The sequence below is a fragment of the Bidens hawaiensis genome, unplaced genomic scaffold (assembly GCF_021521415.1).
Source record: "Bidens hawaiensis isolate Kalapana, Puna unplaced genomic scaffold, B.hawaiensis_p1.1 tig00041166_1, whole genome shotgun sequence".
Classification (NCBI taxonomy): Eukaryota; Viridiplantae; Streptophyta; class Magnoliopsida; order Asterales; family Asteraceae; genus Bidens; species Bidens hawaiensis.
In genome coordinates, this window is record NW_027505701.1 from 115,330 (window position 1) to 131,763 (window position 16,434).

General features: G+C 35.7%; 1 protein-coding gene across 1 annotated transcript; it reads right to left on the reverse strand.

Moving 5' to 3' along the window:
• Nucleotides 1-12,833: 12,833 nt before the first annotated feature.
• LOC143614823 (HVA22-like protein k) lies at nt 12,834-15,799 on the reverse strand. The gene is made up of 8 exons (XM_077088144.1): nt 15,765-15,799; nt 14,779-14,837; nt 14,513-14,610; nt 14,354-14,405; nt 14,193-14,256; nt 13,721-13,816; nt 13,523-13,595; nt 12,834-13,087 (listed from the first exon to the last, which is right to left on the reverse strand). The coding sequence occupies exons 1-8, from the start codon at nt 15,795-15,797 to the stop codon at nt 12,912-12,914; spliced, it is 651 nt and encodes a 216-aa protein (XP_076944259.1). The 5' UTR covers nt 15,798-15,799; the 3' UTR covers nt 12,834-12,911.
• Between the last annotated feature and the right edge of the window lie 635 nt (nt 15,800-16,434).

The following is a 16,434-nucleotide window of genomic DNA, read 5'->3' on the forward strand; positions in this document are numbered from 1 at the left end:
TCAGTCGTTCGTCTCCGGTGAGATAATGGATCGTTTATAGGTAGGTTATGTTATAAGATCGCTTGTTCCCCAAGTTTATTTGTGTTGTGTTGTGTTGTGTGCTACTTCTACGTCATTTAGATGAAATGAAATGAATGATGACTGATACGAGGCGTTTTACTTGTACGTAATGCAGTGGGACTTGTACATTGCTTTGTGTTTATCTATTGTAACAACTTTGAATACCGTAAACGAGATAGAGCTATCAAAAATAGGATTCCAAGAAATGGCCCGGTTTAAGTTCTCAACGGTTTAGCTATTTTAATTATATGATTGATTGTATTGATGATTACTTGTATACATTAATCTCGTTATTTAAATTTGAATGAAGATATCAAAAACTGCATGCATCGGTGATTACTCGATCCTTACACCTCCACCTTGACGAATTTTTCCAACTCGGCCACGGTCAAACTCGGTCTACTCGGCCCTACTCGGCCAACATCAATTTTGACTTTTGTTTTAGTAATAACTATTAATAACAAGCGAAAAAATCTAATTCTATCACAAACATGATGAATTGTTTCAAATTGTTATTTTAAACATGTATCATTTTGAATTATCCTTATTTTTCACAAGAATTAAGCTTATTTTGACGTGAATTATGTTTTTTTACATATATTAATATCCATTAATTAATTTACATTATATTTATCGTGTTCGAGTACTCCATCCAAGGGGGTCAGCTGCCTAGCGACTTTTGCAACATTAGTTTCAAGTCGAATATGTAAACACGAAGTGGGATGGGTTTAAGTCAACCTTACGAGTACGAAGGTTGAAATGTTTGTTATTATAATTAAAAGATAAACGGGAATCATGCTCAACGGTTTTAATGTAGCATCCCAAAATCTGCCGGTTAACGGTTTGGAGTTGGGGTTAAGTGGTACTTCTGTCATTTTGATAAGTGGGCGAGTAACCTGCATGCAAGGTGGTTCAGGTTTAGGTCAAGAGGTGACCCCGTTCATATGAGCTTGGAGTTGCGCTCGGGTTGGTGGGCCCTTAGTACCCATTTGGTTAGCATCGAGTCGGTTTGAGTTGTCTTTCGAGTGGTAACTATGAGTTTGGTCGGTTACAAGTATCGAGCTAGACAATGCTAGAGTTAGGATTTGCTGGGCAAGTGAGAAGCTATGCTAAGGTGAATTATATTCCCCTATTTAATGTTTTCGAGGCTACCACACATGTGTCGCATTATTTTGACTTGATGCGGGATATAAGAACGAATTATTATCATAACTTTAGAGTTGTGTCAGAGTCATTTGATTGCGAGAATAACACTTAAAGCGGGTGTGGGGTGGGATGGCATAGGAAAACCATATTCGGTCTAGTGTAGAAGTCTTGCGATAGGCTTATGTGTGTTTAGTAAGAGATCGTAGGTTCCTTGGGGTCGGCGTGCGTGAGACACGGGTTAGCCGCAGTAAGGCTAGTATTTGGTTGTGAGTGATATGTGCTACTAACATGAATTGCTTATGTGTTTAGAGCTCATTTAATGTGTGATGATTTGGATAGGCATATTGGCATAGTTTCGTGATTAATTGATGACTTATTTATCATATGCTTCTTGTGATGTGTGTTGACCAGGCAGAGTCAACTGAGGAAATGGCATGACGTGAGTGTATGAACGGGGGTGCGTAATGCAGGGAGAACTTCAAATAATAAGATATAGAAAACCTTATAACCAGAAACAATGAAGAAGGGGTGTGCCACATGAGATGGAAGTCCTTGGATAAACTGACAATCGTGAGGTATTGTCGAGATGATGAATGGGTCTTGATCACGTCTTTGTGATGTGATTAAGTATGTGTTAGGATGCCCACTTTTATTTGTCCATTTTTGTGTAAATATTGACGGTGGGTTTTGACGTGCTCATATATGTATGTTGTGTTGAGTGTAGCGAGTATGCTCTTCTCCTCTTGACAAGCTTATGTTTATTTGTGCTAGTTTGAGTAGTGTGTCTGGTATACGCATATGATGTTATGTGTTGTGGGTCTAAGAGTGTCGGAAGTGTCAGGCAACATGTGGGTTGTCTGTGGACGGGGTAGAGTAGTGTATCCCCGAACATTGATGCTTTCCTAAAAGTAATGAGTGTTTTAACAATGTATATGATTTCGGTAAATGAAACATCTTTCTAAAACTTACTAAACTCACTCATCGTTAAACTGAATGTTTTAACGATGTGGATATTTTAATCAAAACAAGAACAAAATATTACTTATCATATGTATTATTTTTATGGGTTTTTATGTAGGTTGTTAGTTTGGGTCACCCTTTTATACCAAGCTAAATCAAATAATATATTTCAACTAAATTTGAAAAAGTTAAGAGAATTCAAGTCACATTTACAAAAAAAATATGGTGTAATTTTAGAAGTAGAGTACAGAGTGTATTTACGAGTTTCCATTGTAAAATAAAAATAAAACCCAAAAATGTGTACACTTTATCTCTACTTTACCCACTAGCACATGTATTTAAAAGTGCTGTGTACGTGTGAACCCTACGGATTCATGGGTTAAATCTTTAACTGTTTTTCACTTTTTAAAATATTATTTTATAAAATAACATAAACCATTTGTGTAGCTTCTATGCCAAAAGTAAAAATTTAGAAAATAAATTTCTTTATTTTGAAAATAATAAGCAAGTAAAAGGGTAAAAAGTGACTTTTTATGACACGTTTTATGGTTTTTCTGTTTAACTTGGCATGGTGACATAAATGATTGGACCTTGTTTGAGTTAAGGGATCAAAAAAACAATTGCTAGCGCTCACTATGTTAACCATGCTTACTATTATCACTAGATACAAACTTTTTTTACAGTAACAACTTCACAGACCCGTAAGGACCGGAGATTGTTGTTCTTCTTTTCGTAAGTAAAATCCAACATAAGCAAAATTTGGGTTTGGTTCTGGTAATGATAGTGTTTAACATGGTTGCAATAACCCATTTACATGTTAATGCGTCAAAAGTGACTTTTTTCAGGACATTTCCATATTTCTAAACTTTGAAACTTTCTCCTCTGATATCTAATTTCCACTCTGCAACAAGTATTGCGTTAATGTAACCATCACCGACGATACGTCAATTACTAACACTGTGTGTTTCGATGAGGCGATGAGTAGTTTGCTAAACATCAAGTGTCAAGAGATGATAACAATAGATGTATATGTAGAAACTTTAACATTTTGTAGCCATGGTATAATTCAAGATGTTCCCTTGGGTAGCCTACATACACCAGTAATTAAGTTCGGGTTGTCGCAACGTATGGGGTCTCTGACTAGTTGTAACTTGAATTCTATAATCAATTAACGCTAAAATCTTTTGTACTAAGGGGCTTCAAGCAGTTTTAACTTTTGATTTGTGTGAGAGCACCAACCTAAGTTCAAAATTATATGCACACATATAACTATGAATACCAGTCGATTTAATAAAATAAAATTAGGATGCCTTTTTATTAATTTAAATTATTCTATTCTAAATAAGTTAAAAAAAGCTATAAGTCTATAGCAAATTATATGCTATAGTTAAAAGAGAATTGTTGGCATCACAGACATTTCATGTAAGTTTATGCAATTTTGTTTCTTGGTTTATTTTTATCTTTAGAGTACTGTTAAATTGGCTATTTACTTTATGTTACCATATATTGAAGTTAGGATTTGATAAATATAATCCCGATTCGTTAAAGATAAAACCAAGGGGTGGCTAGGTCGATCTCAAGGAGAGGATAAGGAGTAGATCAAATTCAAACATATTAAGTTTTGTTTATATTTATCTTTTATTAGTTTCCTATTTGTAATCAAATTGTTTTACTAGTTTCCTATTTCTAGTCATGTTAGGATTGTTAGGCCTATAAATACTTTGAAGTTTTTATTAATAATAAGAGTTTTTTTTTTAGTTTTGAAGTTTAATAAAAGATTCTTTCCATCACCACAGCTCATTACTCCTGATTTCAATATCAACAATACAATAGTATTAATTCCTCATAGGAATTATTATTTGTTCACCTACCCATAACCATATATTTACCATACCCTATCCACGACGAAGAAAAGGTTCTGAGTCCGAGTTTACGATTCAAGGTTTTTTTGTGTTCAATTCCATTGATTGCCAACAATTGGTATCAAGAGCGTAGGCGATCTACGATCTTTGGGAAGTTCAAGAACGGTGTGGGGTGACTAACCACATCAAATCAGAAACTCGAAGACCGGGTATTATGGCGGATGAAAGACCGGTTGTGCAAGCAAGGGAACCAAGTTCAACTTTGTTACAGTGTCCGAAGTTAACAAAAACAAACTACAACACGTGGGTTGTAATTATGGAATTAATCCTTGATGCTCAAGGATTATGGGAAGTAGAGATGGGCATACAAACCGGTTAACCGAACCGACCCGAAAACTAACCCGTAACCGAACCGGGTTAAACCCAATTTCACAAAAACCGGTTTAGAGCGTTTGTAAACCACCAGGTTGGAACCGGTTTGGAGTTTTCAAGGTGTAACCGGGTTAAACCCACCCGACTACTCAAAACCGGTTAGAAAAAACCCAGTTATAAACCGGTTTGCAGATGTAAACAAGCATTCATGGCATAATATTGTAAATTTCAACAGTTAAATGACATTTAAGGCTTAACAACCTACCTTAAATATGTCTCAACCCGGTTCGGGTTAGAACCGGTTTGGACCAAAACCGGGTTTTACTTATTTGACTGAAAACCGGTTCGGTTGAACCCGAAACCGGTTTAAGTTAAAAAACCGGTTTGTGCATCTCTAATGGGAAGTGGTGAACGGAGAAACCATAGATGACAAAAAGAACAAAATGGCTAGGGCTATTATTTTGCAAGCCTTACCGGAAAACGTGTTGATGCAAGTTGCAAGAACCCGTGATGCTTAGGAGATTTGGGAATCACTACGGGTAAGACTCCTAGGGGCTGATCGTGTGCAACAAGCTCGCTTACGATCATTAAAGCGAAATTTTAATCAATTGAAGATGGGTGAAAAAGAATCCGTTGAAGACTTTTCTGGGAAGATAATGGAATACGCCTCGCAATTTGATAGTTTGGGTAGTCCAATGGAAGATCATGAACTCGTTAAAAAACTGCTCGATAGCGTTCCGGACCGTTTTATTGCTATTGTAGCAACTATCGAACAGTGGGCCGATCTTAACACTATGGTGTTTGAAGATTGTATAGCAAGGTTAAAGGCTTTTGAAGAAAGAATCAAAGGCAAGGAAACAATGGCCGAGATGGGAAAATTATTGTATGCCAAAAATGATAATCAAGGAAAACAAAACACCGATCATGACCGAAAAAATTATGCTTGGGGTTGTGGCTCCTCAGGTTATGAACAACGGGGCCGTGGAAGAGGCTGTGGTCAAGGTTCGAGTAAAGGACGGGGTCGGTTCAATCAGAACTATGATAACTGAAGAGACGGTAACCAACCTAACACGAACAACCAAGGCAGAGATGACAATCAAGGTAACAATCAAAATAATCAAAATCAAGGTAGAGATAAAAGCGGTGTTCGATGTTATAATTGCAATGTTTTGGGCCACTTTGCGTGGGAATGTCCGAGACCACCGACTCAAGAAGCAAATCTGAACCAAGCTGAGGCCAAGCCGCCAACTCTTATGATGGCCTCAGTTGAAGTTGATAAAGAAAAAGTTATGTAGAACGAGGAGAAGGTTTATTCAATCCATTATGCAACGACTCGGTAAGCGATTCAATTTGGTATTTAGATAATGGGGCGTCTAATCACATGACCGGATGTGAAGCCTACTTTGCCCAAATTGATTATCGAGTGAGCAGTTTGGTGAAATTTGGAGACGGGTCCAAGGTGAATATCAAAGGGAGATGTTCAATTATTTTTCGATTGCAAGAATGGTGAGCAGCGGGTTATGAATGGCGTCTATTACATACCCGACTTATGTAGCAACATATTGAGCATCGGTTAGTTAACCGAAGAAGGGTATAAGGTGTGGATAGCAAACGACCACTTGTGGCTATACGAGGAAGGAGATCGCTTGCTAATGAGAGTCCCGAGAAGTCCAAACCGTCTTTATAAGATCAAGCTCAGAATTGGAACCCCGATATGTCTTTTAGCTTCCATTAAAGACCAAGGATGGCTAAGGCACGCTAGACTTGGTCATGTTAATTTTGAAACATTAACTAATATGTAGTCTAAAAATATGGTACGTGGTGATATTCAAACTTTGCATGGCGAACATGTTTGCAATGCATGCATGCTTGGCAAACATAGTAGAAACCCGTTTCCTAAAAACGCTACGTTCGTGCCACGAGACCATTCGAGTTGGTTCACACCGATTTATGTGGACCAATCTCACCTCTTACTTTGGGAGGAAACCTGTATTTTATGCTTCTTGTAGATGATCATACGAGGTACATGTGGGTTTATACCATTAAAAATAAGAATAATGCTTCGGGTATTTTCAAAAAGTTTAAATAGGAAGTGGAGTTAGAGCATTCGCTAAAGGTTAAAGCTCTAAGAAGCGATCGAGGTGGCAAGTTTCTCAACAAACTTTTCACCGAATACTGTGATCAAGAAGGAGTAAAAGAATGTTTACGGCTCCTTATTCTCCTCAACAAGACGGTGTAGTCGAAAGGCGAAATCGAACGGTCCTAAATGCAACAAGAAGTATGATGAAAGCTATGGACCTTCCACAAAACTTATGAGGAGAAACGGTGAGACACTCGGTTTACGTGTTGAATCGGGTACCTACTAAAGCATTGAAGACGGTAACCCCCTATGAAGCCTTGAAGGGCCGAAAGCCTAACATTACACACTTACGAGTGTTTGGGTGTTTAACGTACATGAAGATACCCACCGTCAACCTCCAAAAATTAGATGATCGAAGCATGGAGGTTGTACATCTCGGAACCGAACCGGGATCAAAATCTTACAGATTTAACGGGCCTGAATTTGAAGACCAACCGGAAAGAAATCCCGAACCTGAGCTGCAAAGAACTGGTCGTCAATCGGTCCATCCTAAAAGGTTTGAAGATGATGTAATGTTTTGTGAAGGAGAATGTCTTCTCCTAGATGAAGAGCCAGCTACTTTTGAAAAGGCAAAGAATTCCAAAAAATGGCGAGAAGCAATGAGATCCGAATTAGTCTCGATTGAACAAAACAATACGTGGGAGTTATGTAACCTACCAGCGGGTCACAAGGCGATCGGTTTGAAGTGGGTGTTTAAAACTAAACGTGATGCAGACGGGTCAATAACAAAATAAAAAAGCAAGATTAGTCGCGAAGGGGTACATGCAAGAGCATGGGGTAGACTTTGATGAGGTTTTTACCCCAGTGGTGAGAATGGAAACCGTATGTTTGATCTTAGCAATTGCAACAAACTATAGTTGTTTCATTTACCATTTGGACATTAAATCGGCGTTCTTAAATGGCGAGCTGAAGGAAGAAGTGTACGTGAAGCAGCCTAATGGTTTTGAAATTCCCGAGAAACACGGTATGCTTTATAAGTTACGAAAGGCTTTATACGGTCTTCGCCAAGCCCCACGAGCTTGGAACGAAAAACTCGATAAAACGTTGAAAGGTTTGGATTTTATTCGATGTCCAAGAGAACCGGCGGTGTACAAGCGGAATACAAGAACTGGAATTCTCATTGTTGGTGTATATGTCGATGATATTATCGTGGCTGGTTCGAGTCAAGCCGAGATTGAGAAATTTAAAAGTCAAATGAAGAATGAGTTCAATATGCAAGATCTCGGAATGCTATCTTACTATTTGGGCATTGAAGTAACACAAAAGAAGCATGAGATAAAGTTGAAACAAGAAGCTTATGCTAATAAACTTTTAATGAGTGCAGGTTTAAGCGAGTGCAACCCGACTCGATTTCCTATGAAACATCGGCTACAAGTAACGAAAGATGAAGAAGGAGAACCAGTTGATGCAACGGAATATCAGAGAATAATCGGTAGCTTAAGGTATTTAACACACACGAGGCCTGATTTGAGTTACTCAGTTGGAGTTGCTAATAGGTTCATGCAAGAACCGAAACAATCCCATATGCAGATTCTGAAGCATATATTACGATATGCAAGGCTCGAGTGGATATGGTTTAACGTATGGATGCGGTAGTAAAGAGTTGATTGGTTTTTGTGATAGTAGTTACGGTATGGATCAAACGGATGGACGAGGTACCATCGGAATGGCGTTTTTATTATGGTAGTGCATTGATCTCATGGCTCTCACAAAGACAACAAACTGTAGCCTTGTCGTCGTGTGAATCTGAGTACATGGCAGCAGCAACCGCGGCTTGTCAAGCTATATGGTTAAGGGGATTATTAAGCGAGTTAACCGGGCATGTAGAAAAGGTGGTGACGTTACATGTGGATAATATATCCGCTATTGATTTGATGGAGAATCTCGTGTTTCATGGAAGAAGTAAGCATATCAATATTATATTTCACTTCATTTGTGAATGTATTGAATGTGGTGAAGTTCAAGTTGAGCATATTAGTGGAGAAAAACAAAAGACGGATATTCTTACAAAAGCACTACCGAAGTTAAAGTTTGAAGAGATGAGGAAATTGCTCGGGATTGAAGATCTGAAATGAACGAATATATTAAGGAGGAGATCAAATTCAAATATATTAAGTTTTGTTTATGTTTATTTTTTATTAGTTTCTTATTTGTAGTCAAATTGTTTTACTAGTTTCCTATTGTTAGAAAAGGTTCCGATTCCGAGTTTACGATTCAAGGTTTTTTTGTGTTCAATTCCATTGATTGCCAACAGGATTTACTTGTGATGTTTCTTTTGGGTTTTTGAGATTTCGTGGAACCACGAAGTTTTTATAGGTGGTTTGGATTTGTATTAGCTAGTCTGCATTATCAATATAATTAGTTTCAACAATGAAATTACCACACAAACATTCTTCTGAACCTATTTTATTTTTAAATTTTGGATAAGCTATTTGAACCTCACCTCATTCCCTTTATGTTTGATTCGAGCAACCCTCTCGATAGGTTTTGTTTGTTATTCTCATCAATTGTAGTTAACGGTTACAAATAAAAAGTTAGTCGAAACTGATTAAAGTACATGACATCGTGCACAGATACAAACGCTGACTACGAATTCTTCTATTGGTTGTTATTCTTCATGTGTATATACACATTACGTTTTCAGATTCTTATTAGCATAAGCTATATTTGCATATATATTTGTATGTATAAATCTATTTGTATAAGGAGTTTGTGTTTTTGGAGAAATATGCACAATCCAATATGCTTTACATTAACTATAACATTTTTTTACCTCTCAGTTCTTTCACTTTTTGAAGTCAAGGCAATACATCGACGCAAACAGATAGCAACAACTTTGTATTCTATTAACAAATCTTCTAGGACTGTTGGCATTGAAAGGTGGTTGTGTAGGTAACCCCGTAACAAATCTTCTAGGACCGTGAGCTAAGAAAGGTGTAACTCTTCTTAGAACACATCTTATCTTATTTTGTCTTACTCTTCTAATAAAGTAAAATAATAAAGTATCAAGCCTACATTTAGTTCTAGCTTAATTTTCCCTTATAATCTTCTAATCTCTCATTTCATCCATCCTAACTATTCATAGGCCAGGGGTCAAAACCATTTTGATGATTGGCCACAGGCCAAAACCATATTGACACCATTGTTGTCACACGTATGTCAGACTCACCAGCAACTTCACTCAGCATCGAGATGCCACGTACACCGCTGTCGGCAACAACACATGCTATAGAATCCAAAAGGAGGACCTACCTAGACGTCACAGGTAACCACACTACAAAACCTAAAATTAATTTAAGCTGCACTTAGGGGCCCAACTTATGAGGGGGCGGGGGTGTCCCTGGTCAGCCCCATTTTTTCGCTTTGTAGGGTCAATTTTCGTGATTTCGTCCAAAAATTTTTATAGGTATTGATCCCAGTTACCCCTTAGTGACTTCGGTCACTCCTATGACTTAGCCCAAGCTTCGTCATATGTTACACTAAGATAAGCATTAAACACAAATTGCAGAAAATGAATTGTATCCTCCTCCTGCAACAAACATATAAAATATATGCCACATTTCCTGGCAAATTCATTAAAATGTCACAACTAGTTATGAATACAAATGTCAACAAAATCCCTCACCAAAAATCCGTTTGTGCCATGAGTTCGTTGCAAGTATTGTCAGTTGTGTGGCACGTATTTTATATGTTTGTTGCAACTAAATTTATGTTATTGAAATATTAGATTATTTTGATTTTATAGCATAATGTTTTGTAAAGTTTGTAAAACTTGCAAAACTTATATAAAATTTTTCGAAAGTTGAATGTGTGCAGTAATGCCATGTGTCGTCATTGACCAATCATGACTTACTACAAGGATTGCGTTTTCTATCTCTCATAATTTTTTCCATGTGAACTTTGTTTTCTACGAGGTGTTGTCCATCTCAAAGGGACAAGGTACAAGGTATAAACATTTGTCTACTAAGTTCAAAATATGAAGCTTTTGCTTTTAAATAAGTTGCATTTATGGATCTCCAAAACACTCAACTTATGGGTGAAAAAAGTAGAGATCGAAGAGGACAATATTATGGTGCAATGATAGGTGAACTATTACAACATCTTCATCGTTGTCAACGCTTTAGTATCATTAAAAACATGTCTTTTCATTCATCTCCGTACGCTTTGAATTTTGTTCTTCGATCATATTATTAATTGTTCGTTTTCAGTTTAATTTCATGAATAACGAACTTTATCGTTGTTTTAGTTGATTTCTTCACTGATTTGTTCAAATTTTGTTTGTGCATATGTTTCTTTATAAATGATATCTTATTCGAAAGTTTTAGCTTGATATAGGGTTTTATGTTATTATGAACTTGTAGTTAGGATTTAATTATGCGATTGAAGTGTTTTTTTTAGCATTGCTTGTTATGTGTGTGTTATTGATAATAAAATAAGGCAGCTGATTTGTAACGACCCAATTTTTGAGAAAATAATAAAATGGAAATTTTATTACAAAAATATGGTTAATTATTTATTTGGTTGGATAGTTAAAGAGAGGGTTCTACATGAATATGGACTTAAGAGATTTATTAATAATAAGCTTAGGAAATGGATGTCGGCTTAGGGTCTATGGGCTTGAGGTATATAAGTACCTTAAACCTTTCATAAACTCTAAACCGCACTCACTCCACCCATTTCACCTACACCTTCAAGCTTCAAATTCACACACACTCCATATTTTGAGATTCAAGAACAAGATCCAGGTTGATTAATGATTCTTGCATCCAAATAACAAGAAGACGTTCAAGATCTAAACCGATTCCAGTTAGCCGTGCACAACTAAGGAAGGGAATATTGTTAGCTCTAAAAGTAACAGGATCCAGGTGAGCTTTAGCCCCCTTTTACCTTTAAACGTTTTGAGGTTGTACGCATACTCAAGAAAGAAGATAAAGATGAATATGATATGTTTTATATGAGGAAGTAAATGTGTATAACAATATTACATATAATTAATTCTTTATCTTAAAGATGTATGTAGAATGTAAATAAGACATGACGTGGACATCAGAGGGGTCGTAGTACCTTGTACCTGTCCACCTCATGAATGCTCGTGGGTCGTATGCAAATGCTTATATGATAGACATATGTTTCATTATGGACATGATAGTGTGTTTAGGAGAGAAACGGGCATGAACACAATAAAGGAATAAAAATATATATTGTGTTCAACGCACATGTTGTTATGGTAGTGTGGTTTAGTTATAGATACAATGTATTCACTGATAGAATACTATTATACATATAAGATGGTCAACTATGGATACTAAAGTAAGATGGTCCAGTTATGAATAGTAAGGTAAGGTGGTCCAGTTGTGGATACAAAAACTAATGTGGTCCAGTTATGGATACGATAGTTAGGTGATTCAGTTATTGATACAATGAATCCAGTTAGGGATACTAAGTGTGGTAGTTAATAAATACGTACGTGTATGTGGTATAATTGTATGGTATGGTAGTTAATGAATGTATACATACGTTGTGTGATTGGTCCAATTATGGATAATAGGGAAATAGATAGCATACGTGAACATCGTGCATGCTCCGATATGCATGGAAAAGACAAGGGTAAGAATGCAAACGAATGTGAAGGAAATAAAGGACATATAAATGTAGCTTCGAATACGAAAGAATCATGTGTCAATTGTTTTAAATTGGTCATTTATGAAAAGAAAGAAATGTTAGTACTCACTCGACGTTTAACTGACTTTTAGCATGCATGCAGGTATGGTTGATGACGTGACGAGCTTTGACTGTGCACGAGGCTATCATATTGAAGATCTTGCTAGAGATAGAAGTTAACGTATAAAAGTTTTAGTTTCCGATGCTAATTGTATGTACTTCTGCTATAACAAACTGAGTTTATGAGTAAAATCCAACATCCAATATAGGGCACCGGAACCATAACATAAGCACATTTATCGTTTCATATCTTACTTGATTTGGATGTTAGAACTTACAATATTACATTTAAAACCTTTTGGATTTACGAAACTCAATGCTTTTTCATGATATAACATCATGTTTGAATTGCTAAAATAAAATATTAATTACCCAATCAACACGACGACCATGAACCTGCATCACCATTTACCAGGCATAACCACTTAGGACTGGTTCCGATCACTGCGATCAATCTTCAGATCCAAACTCGGTCTGGTCCAGTCGAGGTTTTAGCCATCGGTCAGTTTCTCAGGGGTGCTTAGAATTAAAACATCATTACTACTAACACTGGTTTTCCATAGCATGCTTGCTACACATAACATCTATTGTTCGAGTGACTTTCTGGAAACTAATTTACATAACAATTTTAAGTTTCTCAAGAGCAAAAACTAAGAGGATGCCGAGACAGAAACATAATCATCATCATCATCATTATCAGCCCCATCATCACCACCATGAGTGGCATCCTCGGAATCAGAGTTCTCCGCTTGATATCTCGGGGCGGTGACTGCTCTCCTCCCTTGGGCTGTGGTAGGTTGACCGTTTCCGTTGACCAATTGCTTCACTGATGAAAAACAGACAGAAAGATATACATATGAAGTATCAATGAAGAGTTATTGGCTACTTAATTTAATACTAGTAATTTCAACCCAGTTATCTTTCATCATTGAAAAAAAAGCAAATCAAATGTGACTCGAGCGGGTCAAACAGGTGAATAGTCATCTCAATGATTTCAAATGCATAAAAACTCCTAAATCTGATTTTTAAAAGGGTTTATGTCATCTTTGTGAGTTAAAGGCATAAAGAAATGCTATAATTTGCACAAATAAATGATTTATAATATGCATCACATTTCCATTATTTGTCCAAAACTGTAAATTTTTGCCAAAACTACATTGTACTTTTGCATTTTCAAAAGATCAATGATGGTTACAACTCTTTGAAACAAAGTATGTTCGATAATCCGCTTTTATAACAAATAACCAAAAGCGATCCATACCTGACATCAGAATCTTCATCATAACCGACTTTACAAATTGAAATTCACCTTGGTGAGCATTAATGAATTTACCCTGAAAATGTTGTTAACTTGTGACTAGGCTGGGTTAACACACTGATGAGATATATAAACGAATATTTAAAAACTAAATAGTCGCAAAAACATCCATTTCAGTTATTTTTAAAGATGAAACTTTACCGCCTCGCTGTAGAACCACCCTGCAACTTGATCAAGTCTAGCTTGATGCCTCAAAAAGAACGGACGTAGATGATTCATGTATAATTGCTTAGCCCCCTGTTATTAAAGCTTATTTAGCATGAAAACCAAAGAATCATAATAGAGTGAGGGCGAAAATTAGGTGAAAAGGTAAAATAGAAAAACATAGGTAAAATTTCACCCACATTTACTTATGAAAAGGTTGACTCGAGTTACGCTTGACCTCTAGCGGGCCAGACATGTAGAACCAATTTTTTTTTATAAGGAACAGATCGAAAGTCACCACCAAAGTGTATTTTAAATGCAAAAAATATCAAAAAATCATTTCACCCTAAAAGTTAGATTGTTACGGAAATAAAATAACTTGTGTTCATGCAATATTTGTGATGTGTCACACTGCCACATTTAAAACCATTTATCAAAGTATTGTGATGGTAAAAAAAAGGTTGCTTACATTGGCGGCCGGAAGCTGAAGCCAAACTAGAAATGCAAGTTTCAAGTGATAGTATAGCGGGGACCTAACAAGTAGACAAGGAGTTTGTTTAGATACAAAAAATATTTGCCAAAGCGAGTGGGAAAGGTTAATCTGGAAAACAATTGTGTAAAAGATTATACCAGGAAATAAGTTTGTCCGCAAATATTTCCACAACACTAAATGATCCATACACTGCAACCGTTAATATCATTTTCATAATCACCATGAATACTGTGTGTATGTATATGCATATGCATATATATATATATATATATAGCAGTGTTCATAGCTTTGATTACTTGCCCAGTATAAAAGCCACTTTTGTTGCTCATTTTGATCTCTTGTCTCTATCGCTTTGAATGTGGAGTAAACAGGTAAAGCAATTCCCACAGAACAGCTGCAGAACAACATAATGTGTTATACTTAAATAAGAGTTACGTTAGAACGTAAAGAAGAGTTTTCTTGTTTTATCTACAATTATTATGAATAAATGACACATCTTATCCAGAAGATACAACAAAGACATTACTGGAGAATGATCAAACGGCCTCATTTCAAAGCTTACCATGCTGTTCGGATTACAATGTTGGAATCAAGGGGAACAAGAAGTAACTTCAAGCCAACCTGCATTAGCGAAACAAATCATAATTCAGTTTAGACCAATGTATAGAACAGACGAGTTTTGTAAAAATTTGCAATATTTAAGATTTAGTAAAAATTTAAATATATAGTTTTGTTTAGTATTTTGTCTACATTCTGATATTAATCTTATCGAAAACTAAAATCCAACATAAAGTTCTTTTTTTTTGTCATGCAATATACAAAACTCATTCTGTAATAAAACTTATATCTAAATGTTGACAAGAAATTGAACAAAAATAACTATTTAGATTTTTATTAAATAATACAGATTATAAAGAAAAAAAATACTAAATCATATATACAATGGGAAATGAGAAAAGTAAAAAAAAATTAAATTAAATTTCGTGGAATAACCCGGGGTTCCTAATCCCGGTAACCATATTTATATAAAATAATACACTACTTTATAAAAAACTGTTTTCAAAACCACAAAAATACAAAAAGAGTTGTAAAAAAAACCTCAATTCCTTAGAAAAGGTAGATATAATGAATGAAACAAGTGATTTCATTTAACCACGCATGTCGGGTTTCCATATTATACAGACTGATAAACATAGAAAACACTGACTTATATCAAAAGGGCAATCATAATACAGAACAAAATCAATTCCATTGGTTGTTGAACCGATTTCAATCTAATGACTTAGACTTAATTTTAAATATAATACGGATAACAGGTTATAATAGTTTCTCACAAAATCATATTAATCTAACACAAACCCTAAATTAGCTATTATTAGAGTAATTAAAATCGGTACTCAAAACACACAATCAACATCCTCAGGTCAATTAAACATTCAGACTCTGTGAGTAAACTTAACTATAAGCAACTTACATACTCAAATGAATCAACGATAAAATGAAAAAAATTAGATAAACCCTAAGCTGCTACTGGAGATGTTGGATTACCTCAGTCGGCAAATTTGATCCAAATAACGCCATTAGATGCCGGCGATTCTAGGGTTTAGTTGACTGATCAAACGATCTAATCATTCCTTACGAAACGGAAACGAACAATGATTTAACGCCTAGGTGGTTTGTTGCTTGATAATTATAGGTCTCCTGGGATATTAATTAATTAAAATTGTTATTATATTAATAAAAATAAATCAAAACAAAAAAAATAGAAAAATTGGATATTAATAATCCAAACTTTCTATTATTAGTCAGTAATAATCCCAACTTAGTTTATTCCCACCAGTGGTCCTAAATTTTAAAAAGTTGGCTTTTAATGGTCATCCCTTAAAAAACCTAACGGCGTTAAGTTTTTTATACGAATTTCAAGCTGATTTTTAGGGCTTTTGTTCGGAAGGAGGATACGAGTCAATAAACATAAAACTTAGCTTGAAATGATGTTTCAAACGGATCGATTGGTGCTTCAAATCAGGTGTTTGAACTTCAAATTAACAAAAATTAAGCTGTTTGGAGTATCGTTTCGAGGTAACTTTTACATCAATCGACTTGTATTCTTCTTCCGATCAAAAGTCCTAAAAATCAGTTTGAAATTCGGAAAAAACTTAACGCCGTTAGGTTTTTTTAACGGGGAACCATTGAGAGCCATTTTTTTTTAATTTGGGAC

What these genes read in the sequence shown, in the direction of transcription:
- LOC143614823 (XM_077088144.1), bottom strand. Translation starts at nt 15,797, where the DNA reads ATGGCGTTATTTGGATCAAATTTGCCGACTGAG. An exon ending in GATCAAATTTGCCGACTGAG is followed by an intron (nt 14,838 to 15,764) that starts GTAATCCAACAT and finishes TCGCTAATGCAG; the next exon opens with GTTGGCTTGAAGTTACTTCT. An exon ending in GATGAAGATTCTGATGTCAG is followed by an intron (nt 13,088 to 13,522) that starts GTATGGATCGCT and finishes GTTTTTCATCAG; the next exon opens with TGAAGCAATTGGTCAACGGA.